Consider the following 26,235-nt stretch of genomic DNA (forward strand, 5'->3'; position numbering starts at 1 on the left):
GCTTACATTTCAATGATTCTACAAGGATTATTGTGGATATGCAAACTACGCATTCTATAGCATCTCTTCTACATAGGGAGAAGCCTTAGGCTTCCTTGAGGCTATCAAATTTTATGTTGCACAATTCTGCAATCTCTTATCTTTGAGTCGATTGTAAAATTGTAATTGATGTTGTTAATTTATCACGTGTTCCTCGTAATGAAATTCGATATTATAACTAGATATAAAGATTTGTTTTATTTGTGAGTTTTTTTTAGAATACAAATACCTTTCAACATCTTAATGCCTCTACTTAGGTTATAAGTTTGCGTTACCAAACACGGCTAGCTGTGAGTTTTATTATATAGGTAGAGCTTTCTTATTTATCTCAACTCTCACATATTTTACGATATACCTTTTTAAATGATCTAGTTTTATCATTGCTTAAAAAAATAAACTCTATGAATTTTGCTAGCATGTATCGTTATGTTAATGAAGTCAAAGAGCACATGTTATGATTTTTCCAACTTTATAAATCATTTACTACAAATCACCCGACCCAAGTAAAATGTACGTATCTTTTTGCTAGTTTGAAATAGACTAGATGAATTCTCAACCACCAATACTAGATTTTAAGTTTAACCACTGATTAAAGAAAAAAAGAACAATGAATGGATTTTTTTAATTTTTTTTTGAGTAAATAGTCAATTTTTCCTCTGAAATTGTAGGTTTCGTCAATTACCCACCTGAAATTAACAAAACTTCAATTACCCCCTGAAATTGCATAACGTTAATCAATTTACCCCCTCCGTCAAATTTTTCTGTTAACTGTTTACGATTATGATCAAATGCCCCCTAAACTTGAAAATTTATATTTTTTTTTATCCTTGACTCAAAAGATATTAAAGACAAACAATTAACAATTATTGATCATATAAATCTTTATGGAATGTATATTTATGCAACTATTGATCATATAAATCTTTATGGAATGTATGTTACTCTCATGTGTTTTAAATATATACATATATTGAAGACTTTTTTTCACACAAGTTGGTAATTATGTTAGAGTATGCAGTCATAAAGTACACAAGACTTTGTAAAAATTTTATCTTGCTCCTTGTTGATAAATATGAAATATGAATGAAAAAGTTGCACATGACAAAACCATGATTTCTTTGGCATATATTCATTCATTTTCTTGTGAATAGAATTTTTATGACAATAGGTACAATATACTGCTTGAAGAACTAAATGTATGATTTTTGGTAAGAAAAAAAAAATCTAAATTTTTAAATTTAGGGGGCATTTTGCACATAAGTGCAAAATTTCAGGGGGTATTTGATCATAACCGTAAACAATTAACAGAAAAATTTGACGGAGGGGTAAATTGACTAACGTTATGCAATTTCAGGGGGTAATTGATGAAACTTACAATTTCAGGGGGACATTGACTATTTACTCTTTTTTTTCCTGCCCTACTTTATGCCAAAAAACACAAAAATACCCTACTTTTTCAAAAAATTGCAGAAATACCCTATTTTTTCAGGTGTCTCTGGTACCACTCCATTTGAAGTTGCGGGGTACCCTAAAAAGTGATGAAATTTTTGTCTTTATTGTACCCCTCTACTTGGAGTTACGGGGTACCACAAAATATCCCGCAAGTCAAGATGGAAGGGTATATAAAAAATTCGAAAAAAAATAGTGAAAGTACCCCGCAACTCCAAGTAGAGTGGTACCAGAGACACCTGAAAAATAAGGTATTTTCGCAATTTTACGAAAAAGTAGGATATTTTTGTATTTTTTGATATAGAGTAGGGCAGAAAAAAAATAATTCCAATGAATGATGATAAAAAGAGAAGACTGGATTGCCACGTTATTTAATTACATTTGTAAAAGTCAAACTGATAATTACAGTGCGTAATCTCTGAACCTGACACATTGTCATTGTTCGTGGAAAAAAGTTAACGGTCTATGTTCGTTCTCTTTTTAGCTAGATTATCTTTAATTAATTAGATTAATTAATTAACTACTGACGTATCAGAACCAGATAATCATCGGGGCAAAGATAGTGCCAAGAATTAGAAATAAAGGCAGTATGATATGATCTCTTTCGTGTCTTTCCCTGGCACACATATATATACAGAGAAAGCCAAAAGCCAAAAGCAAAAAGTAATTAAAGTGATATAAGTACTTGATCAAATAATAATATAGTGATATAATACTACTATAACTAAGGAAAAATATAATCTCAGTCATGCACTTAAACATTATTCTAAATATTGTTAATTACTCTTATCTTGTATGCGTGACAAGTATGTAGGTTGTACAATACAACTCTTTTTTATTTTTAATTTCCTTTTTATATTTTTGTTGTTGATTATTTCTGTTTCTATGTGCAGTTATCACCCTCCCAAGTAAGGGACAGCACTGGTGACGAAGGAAGACCACTTTTCGTTACAAAAAAAAAAAAAATAGTATATAGCAGTTTAGAGTTTAATTTTCATATATTACCAAAACAATGCGCAAGGAAAGACACAACCACCTAACAACTTTGCGTTTAGTTATAGTTTCAACCATTATCATCTATCGTACTAGACAAATTATTGATGCTATTTGTGGAAATTAGATTGAACTCTCGATCTCCTTTAATCTCGATTGCGGAACATCTATTTCGGCATAGTTCACCATTGGGCGAGAATTGAAGCTAAGAGTTATTTATAAAAAACACTCACAGTCAACAAAACACCATTTATAAAAGATAAAATCATAAAAGACTTACATTTAAAACGGACAAAATACTTTATAAAATAAAATAATAGTTAATTATACTTGATAACGTAAAAATTGTTTACAAGGATAACATGACTTTATATATTTAGTTATGGTTTATTAACAATTTTTTTAATGCAATAGTAATTAAAAAAACTAATTAACTGATTATATACTCCTTTTAATAAAAAAAAAGGATATTTTATCACTGGTATTGGTATATCATTTTATGAATTATAAATGTCTAAGTATTATTAATTTTCCAAAAAAATATAAGTAGGTATTTGAATTGGTATATAGGCTTTAATTTAAACAATGTACATGTACTGTATTGTGTGGCAGTTTAGTTATCACGCACGCTGAAGAGTGAAGATCCCTTTCTCCTTCACTTTCCCCTCTTTTTTGTCTCTGAGTCTGAGTGAATGAATACTTTATACGCTGCTTCTCTTCCCAATCCTAATTTCCTTTCTTCTTTTCTATTCTGCATGAGTATGAGTATGTGTACTTCGATATTCATATTAATGCACGCAGAGACGACAGAGCCGAATTGTATATATAGCATCTAAGCATAGCATACTGACAGTGTATGTAAAAGATAACCAACCACCTATTAATTTCACGGTGGATTCACCAAATAAACCCAAACCAGAACCACTATTGCTTGCTTCAGATTTAATTTCACAAGATGCTTGAAACGATTAAATACCTAATCGGATCGGCGGGTCCAAGCGGTTTTGGATCCAAATCCACCGCCGAACAAGTCACGGAAACCTGCGGCGATCTCCGCTCCATCACCGCTATCATAACAGGTGGTACGTCAGGAATTGGAGCAGAAACGGCGCGTGTTTTGGCGAAGAGAGGGGCGAGGGTGATTCTACCGGCGCGTAGCATGAAAAATGCGGAGGAAACAAGAGGTAGAATAGTGACGGAGTGTCCTGAAGCGGAGATTATAGTTATGGCACTTGATCTCAGTTCTGTCAATTCTGTTACGAACTTCGTTACTCGTTTTCACTCCATCGGTTTCCCTCTAAATCTCCTCATGTATGTATATGTATATACTCTCATTTCATGCAATAGTTATGGCACTTGATTGTTGACTAGTGTTGTTGCTGTTTACTAGAAACAATGCTGGGAAGTTTGCAGAAGAGCACGCAATCTCTGAGGATGGAGTTGAAATGACCTTTGCCACTAATTATTTAGGTGAGTAAGATTACAACAATTTTTATTTTTTTAATTTGATATGCATATAATATAATATAATTAATTAATATTGTGGTGCAGGTCATTTTGTGTTGACAAAAATGTTGATGAAGAAGATGGTTGAAACGGCAAAGGAGACAGGGATTGAAGGAAGGATAGTGAACGTGTCGTCCGCAATACACGGTTGGTTTACTGGCGACGTCATCTCCTATTTGGCTCATATATGCCGCAACAAAAGGTGACAAATAACTACTATTATCTTATCAATTTATTTGACTTATTCTATATTACACCTTCAATTAATGAAATTTTGGTTAAGCTCAACACTCTTTGTCTTTGTCTTTGTCTCTGGGGATTGCTTGGATATGTATTCACATTGTTTATAAAGAAGGTCATATTATATTTTTATATTAATTTATTTTAAAATTAGTTTTAATTTTGCCACAAGAGTAAATTCTTATATGAGCCAATGAAATTTAGGATATTACACCTTTAATTTAGTTTTATTCTAAGAATTTACCTTTTGTAAAAAATAAAAATAAATAACCTTTTGTTAACCTGCAATTTTGCCAAAACTTTGGGCTAGCAGTACCATGTACTTATGGTCTTTATATGTGAGGTGTTGTTACTATAGGCGTTAAATATATTAGAATTGCAAAACATATCTCTAGTGTATTCTTTTGTTAATAATAAAAATAAATAACCATTTATGAATGTGTTTGTAGTTACAAAAATGTGGTTTTTCACGTAATCAAGCCGTACTTGAAATGAAAATGATGTGATATGTTTACCAAACACTACGCTACATTTGTGTTTCTGTTTACTAATTTTGTTGGATTGAAATATGTTTGTGTTGTGTGATGTCCCCAGTGAGTACGACGCCACACGTGCTTATGCTCTTTCCAAACTCGCCAACGTTTTCCACACTAACGAGCTTGCTCGCAGACTCAAGGTAAACATATATAATAATTTCACTACACTATCTATTCATGGCGTATTTTATTTTATTTAATTTAATTAACTAACATGCAATATCCATCTCGATCTCATCTACTATAGTGGATACTATCATCTACATATTTAAAAGTGAAATTTGTTTGTTTGCTATGTCAGTAATCAAATGCCCCACGACTTCATTTGTTTCTTGCTTATTATTACTCCAGTTTATATAGTTTATTTTATTAATGAGCACGTATAAATACATAAATAAAATACTAGTAATAAATAATTTGGGGTATTAAATTTGCGCAGGAAATGGATGCCAACGTGACTGTGAACTGCGTTCATCCGGGTGTCGTGAGGACCAGACTCACCAGAGAGCGTGAAGGCTTTCTTACAGGTTGGTAGGAACAATAAACACTCTTGTTTGGTTCCTTTTTTATTTTTTTTTTATTATTTATGCAATGCAGCCGTTTAATTGATTTCGGAATTTTCCTTTTCTATTCTAAAATCAAATGCAGATTTAGTTTTCTTCTTGGCTTCCAAGCTCTTAAAGACCATTCCCCAGGTAAATACACTATATATATAGTAGTAGAACTTGTACTATATATTTAATGTTCTCTATTTGTGCATGTTCTACGTAAACTTTGCTAGCTTTTACTCTCTCACGTCTCATTTTAAAACAGGTTTTTTTTTCTATTTTACCTCTAAAAAAATGTCGGTAATCTACCCATCAATTAATCAAAATTAACCCACTTGATCAGGAAAATTGTATAGAAAGTGAAGTTAGTTTGTGGATACCACTTGTATATTTATTTATTTGACAAATCTTAATTGGTTGATGGATAAATTACCTACAATTCTTTAAAGTTAGCATAAGCCTCGCCTTCAAAACAATATTTGAACCATTCTCTTCTCTTAATAATAAAAAAAGTCGCACATTAAGATGTATTACTTTTTTATTTTACTTTTTACCCTTATTTCATTTTCAATAAAAATACATGTACCCATATATTAAGATATTCTTGAAAAGAGAGCAAAGAGTGAGAGATAATATTGAATGAATAAAAGTGTATACTTTAAATTTGTGATGACAAATATATTTTATAGGTGTAGAAGTAGAGTCGTTGAATGAGAGGTTGTTACAATGTGTGAATACATTATTGGATGTATGCATTTTTTTTGTTGTTTGCATTAAAAGATTATGTCCATTAATTTGTTGTTGTATTTTTCTTTTGAGCTCTGATTTAATTACCGCAAATAAACTTATATACAGGCAGCAGCAACAACATGTTATGTGGCAACTCACCCAAGGCTCGTCAACGTGTCCGGCAAGTACTTTGCTGACTGCAACGAAACCTCAACTTCCAAATTGGGATCCAACATAACTGAAGCTTCAAGGTTATGGGCAGTATCCGAATTAATGATTTCTAAGGGTCCAAAAGCTGCCTTTGACCTAATTAATAACCTTGAATTTTGAAGTTTATTGGGACAATGCAGAAGAAAAAAAACATATATAGAATTTGAGTATGGAAAAGATACATATATAAAATTTCTCTCTAGATTTTTAATAGAACAATAGAATCAGAGTTAGATGTGGTCAATTTAGTCTTATGATCTAGGGTATAAGTAATAACTACCTGTTTCAATGTATAATATAACTATATATATATATTGGTTACTTAATTAGGGAAAATCATGGGAAGGTTTTATTTTAGGGTCTTGTTAACCGGTGTCTTCAGGGTAATGGTTAAAGAATCTATTAATAGAAATTTTGTCTTTGAAATATAAGATGTTCTTTTTTATAAAGTAAAGATTGCACAACTTTTTCATGAAAACTTACTTGTTTTGGATCCTTAACTTTGTCCCTGAAACACCGGTTAACATTCTCCTTATTTTATTGTTAGAAGTCTAAAATAATTTGCTTAGTTAGATTGGGTGCTATGATTAATACAATGATTATGGAGCCTGAATCATGTTAGCATGAATCTTAGATTACAAGTGAAAGTGCCTGGAAAACTCAAGCTGTACTTTTATTGTTAATTAAGCTGCTTCTGTGATGTAATTAACTGTACTTTGTATATATATATAAAGGGGATATCATATGATACAAAATGAACAATATATATACCTCTTTAAATCAAAAAAAGAAGTGGACAACAAGAACATGGGGTCGGGGCTCCTCCATGTGGTGGTTATTATTGGAAGAGTATCTTTCTCAATTCTCATTGTGTTTTTGCATGGGACCTACTAACATGCGCCTCTTGTACGAGAGACCGTGCTTTTATAAAAAATATTTCTTCAAGGGATTTTTTTAAAAAGAAAATCAAGTCCAATGACGACTCATTGGTCATACTATTGAACAAATCAAGATCATCAAATAATCTAGTAAAAAAAGATCATCAAATAATCTAGTAAAAAAATATCATCAAATAACATCCCTAAAAACAATGATAAAGTTTTTGTTGAATAATGTAGTCTTTCATTATTATTTTTTTAAATAAGGTGTAGAGGGAATATTATTATTTATATAGGGTTGAGACAAAATCATTAGGCCATATACCATTAAAAAAGAAGGTGATATTATACATTCTCTCTAATCCTTCGAAAAAAAAAAAATATACATTCTCTAGTAGAATTCGATTCAAACTCTCCCCTTCAAAAAAAATAAAAAATAGCTTTTCATTGTCATCAAATAATATTTTACACATATTATTGATTTCGATTTTATTTTTTTTAAGGATATTATTGATTTCCATCGTCATTTAGAGGTGTGTTTTCCAAAACATATAAAATGACTTGCCATTTCTATCAAAAAAATCTAACAAGTGCCCTTAAAGAATAAAAAAATAAGACTTAATTGGTCCAATGATCCCTAACAAGTGTCCTTAAGAAATAAATGATTGAAATTAAAAAATTAATAGGATCTATGATGAACCACTCTTAATGTTGGTCCACCATAGACATCTGGAATTAAAGTTAACAGTCGTTGACCTTTTTGAATAACGGAGCAAAAGTTGAGTGACCAAAGTATTGATTTTTCGAGTTATAGAACCAAAATGAAAACTGAAAAATTAATTAGGGGACCATTGGATCAATTAAGCCAAAAATTACTTTTAAAATTATGTATTTTACTTTATAAAGGTTTATTATTTTTAAAATTATATATTTTACTTTATAAAGGTTTAAAACAAGCTCTTGTTCATAATTTTGTCTTTAATTTTGTTTTTTTATTCATTAATAAGTGTTTTTAGGAGACTTGTTGTAAACAAAAAAGTTTTTCTTTGACAAGGTAAAAAAAATGTTGATCGCTATGTTATGAACAATAAGTTTATTGTTATGTTCCTTAAAAAGTTTATTGTTATGTAAAAAATTAATTACGATGTCTGCATCTGTCTTGCAAGTGTAATTTTTTTATGTGCTCTTTTAATTACAAATCATCATTTATATGACTTTTAAAGTAGTTATGCCCCCGTTTAGTTTGAGCTTGAAAAAATAGCTTATGTAAATAAATAAGCTTTTATTTTAATTTAAAAGTTCTCACTAACAAAAATTGTATCTTCATAAACGGTTTTTTCATAAACTACCTTAAAAACTTATAAATAATACATAAAAACTTATTTATTTGCATAAGCTATTTTATATAAGCTCTAAAATAAGCTAATCCAAACGGACCCATAGTTAGATTTAAATATTTTTTAACAAATTATTCTAATGTTTTTAATGTTCCAACAATATAATTTTTTTTTTTGAAACAACAATTATAATTGATTGAAATCGTAAGAAATACATATCAATTACTAATAAATTTATAACTTAATTGCACTTTTGGACCCTTATCTTTCCAAAAGTTGCTGTTATGGACCCCTAACTAATTTAAATACAAAACAGCCCCTATGTTTTGATTCTTTGGTAGTTTTGGACCCCCAGTCCAGTGTTGACTCGATCAACGCTGACGTGGCATCCTAAGTGAGGTGTCACGTGTCATTTTTTTTTTTTTGCCTTGGGGGTCCAAAACTGCCAAAGAATCAAAACATAGGGGGCTGTTTTGTATTTAAATTAGTTAGGGGTCCATAACCGCAACTTTTAAAAAGAAAGGGGTCCAAAAGTGCAATTAAACCTAAATTTATAAGCACTAGCGTTGACATTTCGTGTCTGGTTGTCTGTCTCTTTTACTATGATAATGTGTGCAAACTATAAGCAATTTTTTTATGAAAATTTTATTTTGATTCAAATTATATATGGATGTTTGTCACTTTTAAGCACTAATAATCATGTCCACGTGAGCATAACTCAGTTGACAATGTATTGTTATATGTAGGTGTTAAAATTTAAATCTCGAACATCCTACTTATTCAATTTAAAATGTGAATTTCAATCATTAAACTGCTTGATAAAAAATATATTAACAACCGTTCAGAAAAAATTAATAACAAACTATGTTATATTTTTACAACAATATAATAAAAATTCTTATCTTTTTCAATAATATAATATTCTCAACAATATAATAAAAATTCTTATCTTTTTCAATAATATAATATTCTTAAAAATAAATTTGTTTAAGGGTATAATAAAAAAAAATCTTACATGATCCTTTTATATATTGTTATAGATATTGTATGAGCATGTTTTATAGATTGTAATGTTATCTTTGTGCTATTTTTGACACAATGTTATCGTGTTTGAAGTCTATACTTACTTTGTAGCTATATTTTTCTTCCCCCTCGTGTACTTGGAATATACAGTGCTATTAATATATTTTGTTTCTCAGAAAAATACAAAGTAATGTGATTTATGTTGACTTCATCCAAATAATAAGACAAGAGTTAGAAGATACATTGCTAACGTGCCTCTTATTAATTTCTCTAATTTACTTTTTTTTTTTTTTTTTTACAAAAATTTCTCTCTCTCTCTCTCTCTTTTTTTTTTTTGTTGTCTTAGATAAAGTGGTAAACTACTGAAATTAAACTCACACACAACTGTGAAATTTCGGATTCAAACCCAATCATAACGTCTGGCTTTGCAATTTCGGCATTTGGCAGTTGAGATAGGACTTCTAGACAAAATTTCTCTTATTTACTTAGTGGGTTATAGCGTCTAAGGGTATGTTTTTATGAAGAATTTTGAAAAGATTTGGAGATTAAAAATTTAGATAATTAGGTCTATATTGTCTTATATATTTGAGACTTTATAAAATTAAAATAATAGTATGATAAAGGATCATATAACGTATCAATACCCTGCTTTTTTTTTTTCCTAAACAAACACTTGACTTTTTCATATAAATTTTTTATAAACAAATAAATCCTCAATTATCTTAAAAATCGTATGGCAAACATATTCTAACAATTTGTATAGATATATTCATATCTAGTAAAGGTGAAACCCACGCCCACTCCACACACATATACACCATTCTTTTAATTTCCAAAACTAACATTGTCCAAATTTTAGAATATGAAACGTATTTTTTGTGTCCAAATTCTATAATTTGAAAACTAGAATGCAAAAATAACTTGACTAAGACTATATTAAAAAAAAATTCAACAACTATACAATTCACCACCAACAATAAAAATTAAAAACATAAATCAAACACAAACAAGATCATGGAGGAGCCAAAATAATTGCAAAATAGTTGCACTGTCGCAAGATGCCACACTTTATTCATTGATTCAACTATGCACAACCTGATTTCTTCGAGTGTTCTGAGACTAATCAAACATTCCCTAATAACATGAACAAATCTCACTAAGGTAATGCGTAGTTCAATTGGTCCCTTGAAACTATAATGGTCAAATGTAGAAAACATGGTTCTCACATTGTCGTTATTTTGAAGTTTCATCTTGGTGAATTGAACGCATCCATCTAAATAGATTGACAAATGATGTTACTCAACATTGATCACCCTTCTCGTGTCGTTGTAGTTGAGAAGATCATTCATTTGATCCTAAAAGAAACTGACTTCCCACTATGAGATTCGTGAACATAAATGATAACAAAAATTGTAGGAGTATTGTGTATTGTAGACCACAAAAACTAATAGTATGTTGTAAACCACACAAGCGGTCATTGCATTTTATACCATATATAAGAAATTATGTCTTACACGTTTAGATCCCAATGTATAATTTACGTTTATTACACATTTGAATTCTATAATCTAAACCTGTAAAAAACATCATTTGCCATATTTTAAATACAGATCGTTTTATCATTTTATTTGTTTGAATTATATAAACCGAATGTGTAAAATACATGTCAAGATTACAGAAGATAGGGGGGTGTATTGGATTGTGATTTCAAAGCATTTTAAAAGATTTTTTTATGATAAAAAAGTTTGGTGGTATTCAATCAAAACTTTTATAAAATCTGAATAAATCATGTGGTATTCAATCAAGACTTTTTTTTTAAATACATTGAAATTCGTTGGTATTCATTTGAGATTTCTAGGAACTTATAAAATGTCTCTTGGTATTGAAAATTAGACAGATTTTAATGGATTCATTTGTGGAATAGATTGTGTGAGACTTTTTAGTTAAAATAGACTCATCTAACAATCTCACACAAACTCTTGAGATTTTGTGATACTCTACGAGACTCTTTTATGTTATGCCATGACAAGTGCATATTATTTCTTTTGTTTGCCAAACATGATCCTTGAAATCTTCATAGCTGTAACTTGCAATTTTCTTAACAGAATTTATCCGTCTAATTATATATCAAATTATTATAATCAATCAACTTGCTGCATTATACCTCTAACGGTCTATACGTTCATTTTTTTTTTTAAGAAAGTTTATATGTTCATTGATTCAATGATATTTAAAAGTAAAGTATATACGTTATTTTTTTTTAAGAAAGTCTACACGTTTGTTATTTTATTGTTTGATTTATAACTACTGTACTTTATTTTTAATTTTTTACAATTTTTTATTAAAGTTTTTTTTGCAATTGATGTATATGTCTAATAATATTATATCGTATATTATAATATATCTTTAAATTCATTGACCTCCTTAAAATCTTGAAAATCCATAAAGTCCTTTAAAATCTTAATAAATCTATTAAAATCTTGCATCAAGAATCTTGATTGTAAAAAATCTTTTAAAAAATATCTTTTAAAATCTCACAAAATAAATACAATCCGTTTTTTAAAATCTTCAAAAAAAATTCTATCAAAATAGTCATTTAAAATCTCAATCCAATACACCCCTAAGTTCTTCCAACTAACCTTGCATGTCAAATGAAAATTAACAAGCATTTCTAACAATGAAATGATCTAGCTCGCTTCAAACCAAATATTATTAGTAGTACCAGTAGCCACTAGACACTTCACCAATGTGACACATCGTTGGTGTCTGATCTAATTCTGATCATCATTATCAGAAACGAAGACTACTGCAATATTTCCAAGTCTTATATTTGAATAAAGCAAAGCATGTATGAACTTTCAACATAATCCACATAAAGTAAAATTAGTGGCTCAAAACGATGCAGTCCATTGCTTTTATGTATAAGTCAAATTTTTTCCAGCCACATGTTCAATATCTATCATATACTTTGTGCAACAAATGTTTCTCTTCTGTTCATCAAATATCACATGGAAATGATTATGGCACGCAAATTTTCTTCAAAGAGAAACCACAAAACATGAATCAGAGGGAGATGAGACGATTGTTTCTAGAAATCCGTATAACAAAAATTGTTTGACAAAATGCTATCCTAGAATCATCCATCCAATCAGATATTCCTTTTCAGGACACTGCTTCTACACACAAAATTGGTTAATGTTTCTGGTTGGGCCCAAGGTCAACTACTCACATGACACGATGTAGAATATCATTATTAATACTTTGAAAATTAAAACAATCTAAAATTATTTTGAAATATCACAGTAGTATATTTTTAAAACAATCTAAAATTATTGAATTATCATAGACAATTCACCAATTGTCCCCGTGAGCTTAGCTCAGTTGATAAGAACAATGCATAATATATGAAAAGTCCGGAGTTCGAACCCTGGACACCACAAAAAAAAAAAAAAAAAACATCTCACCAATTAAAGTTATCCACTCGAAGACATGACAATATTTCCTAACCAAAAGAAGATTTCACAAATCATAACAATTTACTACATGATAATGTGTAATCATAAACTAATTTTGCAAGGAAATTTAGTCTGTCATCCCTAACCAGCCATAATTAGAATCTTTGACCCTAGTAGACATCCCACAACTTAGACCCTTTGGACAGTTATGAGTCGAGATGAATCCACAAGTCGGCAGTGGGATATCTAGTTTTTATGCAATCAAATTTGATTCTAACTCTTAAATAAGTAGATACTACTATTGAAGAATTCAAGTTTCAGATTCTAAAATGTCTGCAAAAAAAAAAAATCAAAGACCAAAAATTTCATTTTGCATTTATGCAAGCATAGACAAGTGCAAACAGCTGCATAGTCATTATGCATTTCATGTATACATTCATGTATCTATAAATTAAAATGAATGAAATCTTCTATATACTATACACAATCAGGAATTACATCTTGACAAGGACTATCAGCAAAACTGAAACTTACATTTTCTTAACTGACAATCCTTAAAAATAAAAGAATCGTATAACGGACATCAACTTTCGTATGAGAATAATATTACATGATGGTATCCATGTGTGCTACCAAATGATGAAGCTGCATAACTTAATTTTGGATGCTCCAACAAACTACCGTGTTTCAAACACGAACGGGTAAGCCATAATTTTGGTACACTCTTATGAATCCATCAGATCCTGCTGTTACAATTACTTGGCCCCACAAGTGAGAATTAGACATTCCCTTGCAAGCACTTCTCAAGAACCTATACTCTGATTTACATATTGTAGGAGAAACAACAGTTTGACCCGAGTCAAGAAGCGTCTCCTCAGGCCATGTTGCAGAAACCTTTGGGACTAACTCGGAAAGAAATCCGCGACTCATGAAGAAACAATCAGGAGAAGACAAAGATGACCTTTGAATCAACTCTTCTCCGAGTGAAGGAGACAACGGCGTTGACTCAATGCCACACCAAGGTATGGCGATTGTTGCATTGTGGGATAGAAAACTCTCAGAAGACATAATCTTCTTTGCTTTGGAAGTATTCCTATCCTGGCCAGTGTGATTCCAGATACAAACATTTGAACCTTCACTAAGTGAAACGATATGTTTCCCGTCAGAGGTGAAGGAAGCATGCATCTGACCTGCACTTCTCAGACCTGAAGGCAAAAAAAGAAGAGGTATAATGACTTACTACCAAAATGAACATAATTGTACAACAAATGAAAATAATGGGAGAAATCAGTCCTCAAAGCCAAAAAAAAAAGCGAAAATCCCATGCATGTCCATTGTCCAATATCATGTCCTCATTGAAGGAATTTAAAATACACATTGGAACACACCAGATATGCAGGACATTCCGCCAAAATTGCAGTAGCTTCCTTAATTGAGGCAAATTTTGGATGCATTCATAATCATAACAGCCTCTAGCATCTTCAGTGTGTTGAATGTAAGGGAGTGGGTTTACTCCCACGTCACTTAGAGATACGACCTTTGCAATGCTTATAAAGCTTGGACAACCTCACCTTATAAGTTGATTTTGTAGAGTTGAGTCAGACCTATTCTAAAATGGTATCAAATTATATTCTAAAATGGTATCAAAGCAATCCCTGGACTTAATTGCTGACCACTCCTAGCCGCCGTAATTGCGGCAAATTCGGGATGCATTCATAGCAGCCTCTAGCACCTTCATTGTGTTGGGTGTAAGGGGGTGGTTCTAGTCCCACATCGCCTAGACATGACCTTTGTAGTGCTTATATCTTGCAAACCGGTTTTAAGGGATGCATTTTAGAATATTCTAATATGAGGAAAGCATATATGAAGAACTTACCCTTGAATTTGTAGATGACATCAACTCCAGAGAGTATACAGACATGTGAATCGGCAGAAGCAACCAATAATTTGGTCGGGTCACTGGGCGAAAACTGAAGAAATAATCATACAAGATTAATACCCGCTTGTCAATAATTTTATATAGGAAGAGAAAGAAAGGCAATAAACTGCAGAAAAAGGTGGTGTGAAAGAAATAACCAACCTGAAAGCCAGTGATCCTTTTCCCCGATGTCTTCTTTTTGCCTTGTAACGAAAATTCAGCATCCATTTTCATATGATTATCTAAACAAGTGAAGGTAAAAGAATAAAATCATCATTAGAAACTAGTAACTGCTACTTATAACCATTTTTCGTATTGAAAATTTGAACCTCTCTTTTATGTCACAAGTATAAGAAAATATCAAAATAAAAAACAGTGATCCATTGTTTGAACATATACACATCTACCACTCAGTTGTGTAGTGTGTGTGTTAGAAAGGAAGATACAAAATCCTCACACTATATGCTCAAATTAAATTGCTAAATTTTTACTACAGATCTCGTATACAAAATTTTCAATATTCATACATTGAGTATTATATGCCTGTTTTGAATGGCTTACATGGGTCTATCTACCGACGTAATCACATGTGAAACTGTTTGGGAAAGTTTATGAAAATAGCGTATGACATGTCTACAAACTGTTTTCAGCTTATTTCCATAAACTCTTCATGATAGCTTATGAGAACAGTTTATAGCTCATAAAAAAATAGTTTGACTTTACTTTATATTTTGTTACAGATACAGCTTATACATAAGCACGCATATGATAAGAGCTTTATTAAGCTGTTTATCCAAACAGGGTCTATATTCCACTCATTGTATGCAGGCTTCAAATTTTAACACAATTCCAAACATCTACAGAGCTAAATGTGTGTTTACCTAGGATATTATAGAAACGGCAATTGCCGGTCATGGTACCCACGATTGTGCCCTGCAAGAATGAGTTAAATTTCAGGAACAAAACAAAAAAGACACTTTCCTGCCACAATGTTCTTACAGTTAAACGTCTAACGAAACAGACCTGTCCATTAGGGCAGAAGCATACAGCTGTGACTATCTCTCTGATATCAATGTAATCAACAACACGACAGCGAACAACTTCCCAGATGCGCACCTTTCCATCAATTGAACCACTGATGAAAAAATTATCATTTACGGGATTGAAATTCACACATGTTACTGCATCAAAGGAAAATCCGAACAAAGTGTTATTTAGCAGCAAACAAAAAAAAAACACAATATTAGGGTGAGAAAAATATAGGGAAATACAGTTATTGTGGGAGAAAACCAATATTATCAAAATCATTCGACACACTTAAAAATCAAGGTAAATTGACGCACCATAATTATTGTGAGAGAAAACTCGAAGACATTTGCTAATCCCTACTTGCCATAGGCGCACAGTCTTATCAACGGAGGATGACAGTAAAAACTGCAACAAACGAAAGAATGCAAAGAACAGTGAGTTCCATTTGTATAAAACTAAAAAATGATAAGCAAATTTGAAGATAGTGTAAGACAAATAAGAGTAGCTTGCTTCTGTAGGAAACTAACCCCTGATTTAGACCATGCAAGGTCTAAAATGTCATCACTATGCCCCTGGAATTCATGCAAAGGTTTCACCAATATGCGGAAGGTCTTTGGTGGGATGATTACACAAGTTGAAGCAGATGATTTCCTCAACTTCTCTGTTTTAACTAATTTATCTTTATCTACGTCAAGGGGAGCCACACAACCAGTAAACTGATTCATTTTGAAATATATATTTGATGGATCATTGTCCAGAATGTTCAATTCATTTGATCTTTCATTCTCAACCACCTGCCACACACGAACAATGCCGTCTTCACCACCACTAGCCAAATATTTTCCATCAAGACTAAACTTCATCGTCAAAATAACGCCTTTGTGTGCTTTAAACTCCTGTTCAGTGTAAAGAGACGAAAGCTCCTTAACTCGCTTCTTATGCGGATGAACACGGACTCTATGTATCCTAGAATCAAAGTCTTTGTTGCAGCAAGTTTCATCAAACCCTTGATTGTGATAAAAACAAGCAATAGAATCCAGTTTGCTTAACCACCCTTTCTTCATCTTCTTTTTGGCAACACTCAACAATCTAGTACTTTCAGCATCTCTCTGCAGATGTCGGCGAACAAACGACGACGGCCCAATATTTTTATGAAACTCTTCGAAACTAATCAACTGGTTCGAACCCAGAACACGCAGAGTATCAAGTTTTCCCTCCTGATCCAATTTATCTACAACATATTCTGTTCCATCATCCAAATTCTTTATCATACATGTCAAATTCTCCGTACCATCATCGCGATTTTCTAACAAACTAGAAGCTTCATTTGACAAGGAATCTAACACAATCTGGTTTGAGGTTGAGGGAAAACCCTCTACAGTTCTGAACATAGTCCTGCTTATTCGGTCAACTCCACAAGATGGATCGTCTCCAAACTCATCTCCCTCAACTGAATTCTCATCATACTCTAAACCCATCCATCTTAAAAAATTGAATCTTCTACGGTGAACACTATCAAGGTTGTTAATCCAAACATTGAATCTAGTAACATGTTCATTATTATTAATAATATTACCACCAGAACAAGATTCTAAACAATAATCAAAACCATCATCAGAAACAGAACACAAATCTTCCCTTGTATCATAGAATTGATCCTCAACAACTTCCAATTCCATATCCACAAACACCACAACCCTCTTCCCAATTCACCACCCAACACAGATTCCTTACTTTACTTTACTTTACAAATGAACAAATATTACAAAATTCTTCACTCAATTCAAGTTTTTAGTTTGTTTTAGGCAAAAGGGTATCTGAAACAGCTGAAAAAAGATCAAAAAAAAGGAAAAATGATAGATGTATCAGAAAAAAGTTGTTTCAAAGCAAAGATGGATTTGAAGTATTTGAGTGAAAATTGGAAGAAGAAAAAAGAGGGAAATGAAAATAGAGGAAAAATTCAGACCTGGGTTGGGTTAAAGTTTGAAGCTTGATAGAGAGAATTGTCGTTCATAGGGATCTTCGTCACTGTGTATACACAGGAATACCTACCCACACCCACTTCTGTTTAAGAGTTAATCTTATAAAAAATAAAAATAAAAAGAATTTTCAATTAAAACAATAAATAATTGAGTAAACTGTCCTTCAAAAAAAAAAAAAAATAACTGAGTAAACTGTCTTTTACTAAATTCTCAAATTGTTATATGAATCTATTAATAATTCAAAATGATTCATGTCTTGTACTCCCTCCGTCACAAATTGTATAATGTTTTGGACATTTCATACATATTAAGAAATATAATTAATATTGCGTGGGAAAGAGATATTATGAGTTGTTTTACAAAATTATCCTCAATAAATGATATGAGAAAGATAAATGAATGAATTGAAATAAGAGAGTAATAAATAGTTAAGGATATAATAAGAAAAGTAACATTAATTTTTCATTGGTATTGTAAAGCGACATACAATTTGAGACAAATATTTTTTCTAAAGTGACATACAATTTGGGACGGAGGGAGTATTTGTCAAACGTTTCTCACATTGGTCCCTGACTTTATTAATTGTTTTGTATTTTAAGTCATTAACATATCAAATAACATCCAAAAGACATTATTCCATGAACCATTAAATAATATTTAAAAAATATTGAACCATTAACACTCAAAATACTAAACAAGTAATAGAGTCAAAGACAAATTATAGAAAAGTTTGACAAAGATAGAGACCATCTTAAATTATTAATAGAGTTAGGAACCAATTTAAAAATTTAATACAAACAAAGAACCAATTTAATGGTTTACTAGTAAATAATTACTGTAGGAGAAAATCATTGCATGGATTTAGGTGTAAAATTGTGTAATGTTGAATGAAGAAAAGTTTAAGAATTGTTTTTGTCGAATTGACTAAGTCCACTTTCTTTGGTTTCAAGTCTTTCATTACCAACGAATCAGATGCTTTGCTTAATTTCTACTATCTCTCTACACCTTCACCCCCCTCGTGCTGGCTGCTACTTTAGAGCATCTCAAATAGAATAAGGATCACTCCTCGTTAAGAACTCTTCGTTAAAGAAAGAAAAAATGAGTATCCGTTAAGGAACAAACAATTATATAAGGACTTTATCTTTCATGAGTAACTAACGGGTTCCATGTTTAAAAAAATAATAAAATGTGTACTATTTGATCCCACTTGTAAAAAGGAGTAATATTTTAAGGAGTCACCAAAATTAATAGTTGTTTTAAATATTCTTTTATCTATTTGTCATCATTTTAAACAAAATGTAATTCATGCAAATTATTATTATTATTATTCTTTTTTTAACGAAGGAATGTAAATTTTGTAATGTTAATTTTTCCATTTTCAAATTATTAGTAAATGTGGCAGAAATTTAATTTCATATAAATAAATAAATATTTTATAATTTAATTTTTTTTAAGGATTATAATTAAATATTATGAGGTAATTTATAATTTAATAAATAAATTATTTTTGTTTAATGTTGTAAGTTAGTGGACATATTAGTGTACTTTCATTGGAGTCATTGAGTCCTTAATAGGTACTTTTATTAAAACATTATAAATAAGTGATGTGTAACGTGTGGTCCATTTAAAGAGTCTATGTTAAGGAACTACCATAGTGATGAATATAATAGAGATTAATTCTTATGCAATTTAAAGTTTTTTCATGACTATTGCAATTTTGTCTTTCTTTAAAAAAGAATTATCCTTTTCAAAACAATTTATCCTTGTCATCCTTCTATTACTCTGATAAACCATTTTTCCCACTCAAAATAAACCAAGGATGCCAACTGATAGATACTACGCTTCCCACAACCTGTGACTTAAGTACGAGTCTATAAAATAGTTAGTGACTTTATCTTTTACTACGTAGGTGTAAGTTGTATTCTTTGGGACGACGAAATTTTGATTCTCTTCTCTTATTTTTCTATATTCATATACTTCTTTCTATTTTTTAGAGCCATATACTTCTTTATATTGTTGTTGACATAGTAATAGTAAGGAGAGCTCCACCCTCACACCGCCCATTTGCCATTATTATAGAGGTTATAACTATAAGTAGTTAAATAAAGGTATATAAAGACTCAAATGATGAGATCAAAATGTAACAGTATTTAAAAATTTGGTCATTTTTGGATTCCCACAAATCATTCTATACTATTATGTGGTGTAGGTTTGAAACTTTAGAATATGCCCATCTCATATTTAAATATTGTCGATATCAATTTATGTAGGTTAATTTATATAGAGTTTTTACTCTAACTTTAAATGGAGTTTGAATATTAGAATTGATATTCTAAATTAACCGGTCGATCGAGGACCGGATACAAGTTAAAAAAATGAGTACTAATTGATTATAAAACTATATGGGAGTTGCCTTTGCATACTTTGACGCTTATAAATTAAATACTAGTAGTAAAAAATTCGTTCCTAAGATGAAGACTCCCTCAAGCTAACACTGTCGTTAATTAGCAGCGGTCAAAATTTGCAATTTTTTAATGAAAAGCAATGCCATGCCATGCCATGCCAACGATGTTTATCCTTTTACTCTAAGAAGGATGATAAATCTGACAGCTCAACAAGTCTTGTAAATTATGTTTGGTTCTCATGATTTTATAATCGAAAGAGTCTTTGGTTATCATAAAAACTCTGTTTTTATATATTTAAGAAATGTTGGTTCCCTAAAATATCAAAGAGGTAATAATATTCATGCATTGAAGTCAAAGGAAATAATCAAATACATATATTGGTCAGATGAATTAAATCAATTACATAATCATGCATGAGTACCGACTTCTTTCTTTCACAGGGGATAAGATAATCAATAATTGCACATTCTAAAATGATTAAAAATGATAATATTCATACCTCAAAATAAATATCCAATTTAGTTCTCGGAACTGGAAGATCATAGCAACCTTTTATTTTTATTTTTAAACAGCTTAATTTTATTTCAAATGATGCAGCTTAGCACAAGACGACATGCAAGAGGCTGGGAAACTGGAACAAAGCCTTTAAAATTACAGCACCACACCAGAAAAAACATCCAAAAGGCTTTTCCAAAAAACACTGCAAAAACGCCTAACAAGCCTACAACAGCAGAAAAACGCCTACTCAAAACCATATAGCAGCAGCATAGATGCGGCTGTACAGAACCAGGAACACGCCGAGCCCTTACCTCCTCTTTAGGCATTCTCTTGGATTCCAAGACCATTCATAATAAAGGCAAGAAGCAATATTGGTTTTTGTATATCCTCGCATTCTCTCATTCCATATCAACCTAATCTCCACATTATTTAATATTCTAAAATGACCATTGAGTTTGCAACATGTTAACCAGATTTGTCTATCTATCTGAATCTAAACATGTTTTGATAACCGATCAGCAAAAGGAAGAGTCAGCAGATGTGTTAAAATTCATGACATCGTAGGCTCCATGCATCAATCAGATAATAGTTTTACAAACCACGCTGCAGGAAAACATGTTGAAAATTCAATTTGCATGACTTGCAGCAAAAACCCAAAAATTAAAGTAATAAAGAACGAATCATTGAATAAACTGATTTATCTATCTGGAGCCATTTTTCATATGTTGTATCATGCCGTTCCAGTTATCAAGACTTCTCAGCTAGCTGCAAAACGGCCAATGTATGACTCGATTATCCAACAAAGTTTATATTCAATAATCCAAAATTTACAGAAATAATTTAACAGATATCACCAAATCAAATCCATGCTTAGTTTGACCAACCACCACGCTGCAGAATAATTAAGAACATGCTCAAAATTCAATTTGTGTGCCTTACAATCAAATTAAAATTATTAAAAACACTTCATTAAAGAAATTTGATTTATCTACTGGGAGCCGTTCTTGTCCCTTGTGTCAAGAGGTTTCGCTGCAAAACCGATAGAGGATCTCTCGATTATCAAATAAATTAAATTAAGAACATGTTTAAAATTCAATTTGCATGTCTTGCAATCGAAGCCCGGAAAATGTATTTGTTGATCATAAAGAAGAAGTGACTCTGATTATAAAAACAACACATGAAAGATCAAACAAGAGGGAGATAGATAGAACCAGAAGAAATCATATGTTCACATATTAGTTCTCCTGCAACACCGAAGAGTAAATAACAAATCAAGAGCTCTGAAAATTGACAGAAATTTTGAAAACAAAAAAGAAATTAATTTATATCACCAAATAATGGTTTAGTATTATTTTATAAAATCACCAAATGAAGAACGTTGTTCATTAACAAACCACGCTGCAGGAATATATGTTCAAAATTCAATTCATATGTGTTCCAATCAAAGCCTAGAAATTAAAATAGTTGAACAGCTCATTACAGAAATTTGATTAATCTAACTGAAGCCGTTTCTTGTTCTTGTATGTTATATCAAGACTTCAAGGATCGCTGCAGAACAGATTAACCCATCAAGTTTTGCAAAAACTTGCCATTTTCTGAGACTCAATTGGCAATTGCAAAACATTACCATTATCTGATACGCAAATAGTAATAATACCTTAGAACAAAACATTCTCTATAAGAGATAATATGAATAAAACAGCAAACATCAAGATCAAAAACAAATCAAAGAACCAACCAGCATCAAGATACCAAAACAACCAACCAGAAAATAATAAGAATAAAACACAAAAGGAAGATAGATAGAATCCTAAGAGACAATATGTTCATAGATTAAACTCCTGCAACACCAAAGAGTAAATAACGAATAAACAAGTATATGCTCTCATTATCGATAAAGAAATTTTGAAAAATAAGATATTTTAATAGATATCACCAAATGAAAACAATAAACTCCATGCTACAAAGAAAGTCAATAGTTTGACAATTTGTTCTGCAGAAAAAATGATCAAAATTCATTTATCTCTGGTATACCTTCCAATCAAAGCTCAGAAATTAAAATAATGAGGCTTCATCGGAGAAAATTAATTTATCTATCTGGAACTGTTCTACTTTCTGTTGAATCAAGACATTCTACTTCCCAGTTCACTGTTACTACGGATAAACGGATCTCTCAATTATCAAAGGAAGAATTATATTGAAAAATTACACAAATAATTCTTTATAACCAATGGTAAAAAAAGATTATGGAAAAGTATGATTGTGTAAAATATATGCTTCTCGTAAGGAAATAAGGAAAGAAAAGAATTTACTAGCAATCACCATATCAATACTCGAGGATGCAGATCAACAATGGCAGGTTATTTTTTGACAAACCAGGCTGCAGAAAAACCATGTTCACAGTTCAATTCGTCTCGTAGTTACAGCTCAAAATTGAAAATAATAAATAATGAATCATTGAAGAAATTCAATTTATATCTGAAGCCGTTCTCCGTTCGTATATGTTGTGTCAGCAATCACAAAACAATCTGGACTTCCAGACTTCAGCTCGCTGCAAAACGGATAAACGCATGTCTCAATTATCCAATTATGAAGAATTATATCCAATAATCCAAAAATAAACAAACAATTCTTGAAAAACCAATCCACCAAAGAAGAGCCTGTGATATTCTTGATAAAAGCATATTAAAATACAAGTCCATAATAAACTTCTTGATAGAAGCAGACTAAAGACCTTAGAATCTTGTATGCTTCATACTCAATGTTCCTGAAACAAAAACATAAAAACTGCAACTCTAGCAGAGCACAAATACAGATGTAAGAAAAAATGACCAGTTTTATTCATCCCAAGGCTGAATGGGAAGTAAGTGAACCTCTCTGCATGCTATACACTTAATAGGCTTACTCCCCCTGTAACACCCACACAGAAAACTCAAAGGAAATGACAAAATGGATGCTGCTTATGAAACAAAGACTGAAATTAAAGAGATAACCAAATTATATCCTAGCAACACGAAATATAACCAAATTATAACCAAATCATCATCATAAACAAATAATATCACAACAGTAAAAGAAAACTATAGACAGACTCTCCATCAAAGTTATGTCGTCCCCAACATACAAAAAACACACGAAAACTTGAACACAGAAAGAAACACAAAATCATCAACACCAGCTTCTACACAATTAGGACAACAATTCATAAACAAGAACACATATGTAAGTAAAAGATGACCAATTATATCCCAAGGACGAATAAGAAAGTCCATGCCAATCAAATCCAAGCTTATGAGAAGAGTCAAGAAGAAGCGCGAAAGCATAAACGTTCACATCTAAATTAGATCGCCAAATTAAGCCTCACAGAGATTGAAAATTTAACTTGTTGATTCATGTAATTAGTTGACAGAAGATAAATAGTACAGAACAGAAGCACTCATCTCCAATTTCTCAACTTCAGACAGTAAAATAAACAAGGTACAGTGAAGTAGAGAAAGGAGAAAGTTGTCTCAATTTCTTCAGAACTGACCACTACTCCATTACATTACATGTGAAAAACGTAAATGTAAGAAAACAGTAGTTTGATGGAGAAGTGTGACAAAATAGTTGCAAAAAAAAAAAAAAACCATTGAACAGCAGATCAATGTTACAAGAGACCCTCACAAGCTGTCCCATTTCTCCAGCAAAATATATAAACTATCACAATACATGTCAAAAACCTATATGTAAGAGAACAGTAGTATGATAGGGTAATAAAACAGTAGGGATTGAGAAAAGAGACTTCTGTGGTACACCAAACCATGTAACAATTACCCTGTGAATACCAAATGACACGTGTACAAAAGTATTATGCTGTAGCACCTAATTTTAGAAAAAACCAAGTAAAAGAAGCAAGAGTAGCATCATTCTTCAAACGAAGTCACTGATCAAATGATCGTAGTTACAAAGAGAGAAGACAGACACATAACTTTCTTAATTTCTCCAGATTTGTGTAAACTTAAGTTATAGGTCAGAAACCTAAATGTAAGATAACAGTAGTATTAAGCAGTCAGCGAACCGTAAGGTTGAACTTCTCAGTATAAAGGAGGAGTAAAACAAGAAGACTGAATGTTAAACTTACAAGATAATGAACTCATCTCTCACGTGTAACACCCAAGTGACACAAAGGAGTAAATCAAAATTACTGGTAGAACTTTACAGAGAATTAATGAGATGAAAACAATTCACAACCAAGAAGAGTGTATCAAAATAAACCTGATCGCTTGATACTCAATTTAGTCTGATAATCATGTAGTTTCACAAAACATTACTACCATTATCTAATACTCAATCAGCACCATCTTAAGAGAAAATTCACAAATGAACTTGAGGTTTCATGCTATGAAAAAATGTTATTAATTATGTCGTATGCCTCTTCCATGATATCACTTATGATATCACTTATGGCTCTAGAAAAGAAGACAGATAATGGAAAGGAGGACGAAGGGAGGATATAAGAAAAGTGCGAGATAATGGTGAAAATTCATAAAGTTTAAGGATACTTTTGTCAATTCAAGTGTAAAGACGCCAGCTAAATATTTTCCTTTGATTGTGAAAAAGATTATAATTCTTTCACTAGTTTTAATTATTCAAAAATACAGACATAATTGTAATATTTTACACTACACTGTTTCATGGTGAACATTATCTCTATTGTGATTGCCGAATAGAACTTTAAATCTAACCTTACTGAAATTTTAATATCATGAGTAATTTCCAATAGAAAATTATCGAAGTGATCTGGTACAAGTGCTGCTAATCTAGATCAGACGGTGTTGATTCAAAAATACAAAGATGAAATTGTAATTTTTTACACTACACGTTACATGGTGATTATCATCTCTATTGTCCTTGCTCAATAGAAGTTTAAACTAAGCTTACTGAAGTTATCGGTAGTGATTTATAATTAAAAATGATAAAAGTGATCTGGTACAAAATTGATCATTAAAACAGCATAACAGAGAATTGAAAATAACAAAATTGATCATTAGAACATCATAAACAAAAAACAGAATTTGCTTAGTTATGTCCCTTACCATGTTCAATTTATACTCTAGCTAACACTAGCAGGTCATACAGTCAATAGATAACTTTCAAAGCATAAAATACATATACATATAAATAGAACAATGACCAGTTGTGTACCAAGTCTACTAGTGGCTATGATAATTTTGACCACAACTTTCACAACACATTAAACATTCCTAAGCAAGAAGCAGGCTTGACTTATGCACTAAGTAGAAACAATAGACTCTGCACACTTGGTTAAGCAAAGAGATATATTCCATTAATGTGGTTGTTCTTAATATAAACAATGCAGGACACACCATTAATAGTAAGAAAATGGCTTGTTTTGTCCAAAAGCTGAATGGACAGTCTATCATCATGTTCCACACAAGCATTTCACAATCCACCTACATA

At 31.3% G+C, this 26,235-nt stretch overlaps 2 protein-coding genes across 3 annotated transcripts; one reads left to right on the forward strand and one right to left on the reverse strand.

The window, feature by feature from the left end:
- The first annotated feature begins 3,073 nt into the window (after positions 1 to 3,073).
- Positions 3,074 to 7,014, forward strand: LOC25502242 (short-chain dehydrogenase TIC 32 A, chloroplastic). Its single transcript, XM_013591808.3, has 7 exons — positions 3,074 to 3,792; positions 3,872 to 3,951; positions 4,033 to 4,189; positions 4,822 to 4,903; positions 5,203 to 5,290; positions 5,412 to 5,458; positions 6,167 to 7,014. Exons 1-7 carry the CDS (start codon positions 3,437 to 3,439, stop codon positions 6,368 to 6,370), a joined length of 1,014 nt encoding a protein of 337 aa, XP_013447262.1. The 5' UTR covers positions 3,074 to 3,436; the 3' UTR covers positions 6,371 to 7,014.
- A 6,283-nt stretch (positions 7,015 to 13,297) lies between these two features.
- LOC25502243 (uncharacterized WD repeat-containing protein alr3466) lies at positions 13,298 to 18,007 on the reverse strand. 2 transcript variants are annotated; one of them, XM_024772710.2, is made up of 8 exons: positions 17,857 to 18,007; positions 16,418 to 17,716; positions 16,205 to 16,295; positions 15,885 to 16,042; positions 15,743 to 15,794; positions 15,024 to 15,103; positions 14,820 to 14,913; positions 13,298 to 14,148 (listed from the first exon to the last, which is right to left on the reverse strand). In XM_024772710.2, the coding sequence occupies exons 2-8, from the start codon at positions 17,567 to 17,569 to the stop codon at positions 13,631 to 13,633; spliced, it is 2,145 nt and encodes a 714-aa protein (XP_024628478.1). In that variant the 5' UTR covers positions 17,570 to 17,716; positions 17,857 to 18,007; the 3' UTR covers positions 13,298 to 13,630. The 2 variants fall into 2 exon arrangements, with proteins under 2 accessions (XP_024628478.1, XP_039684759.1); XM_039828825.1 differs by having other exon boundaries at positions 16,418 to 17,965.
- Between the last annotated feature and the right edge of the window lie 8,228 nt (positions 18,008 to 26,235).

This window comes from Medicago truncatula, chromosome 8 (genome assembly GCF_003473485.1).
Source record: "Medicago truncatula cultivar Jemalong A17 chromosome 8, MtrunA17r5.0-ANR, whole genome shotgun sequence".
NCBI classification, from domain to species: domain Eukaryota; kingdom Viridiplantae; phylum Streptophyta; class Magnoliopsida; order Fabales; family Fabaceae; genus Medicago; species Medicago truncatula.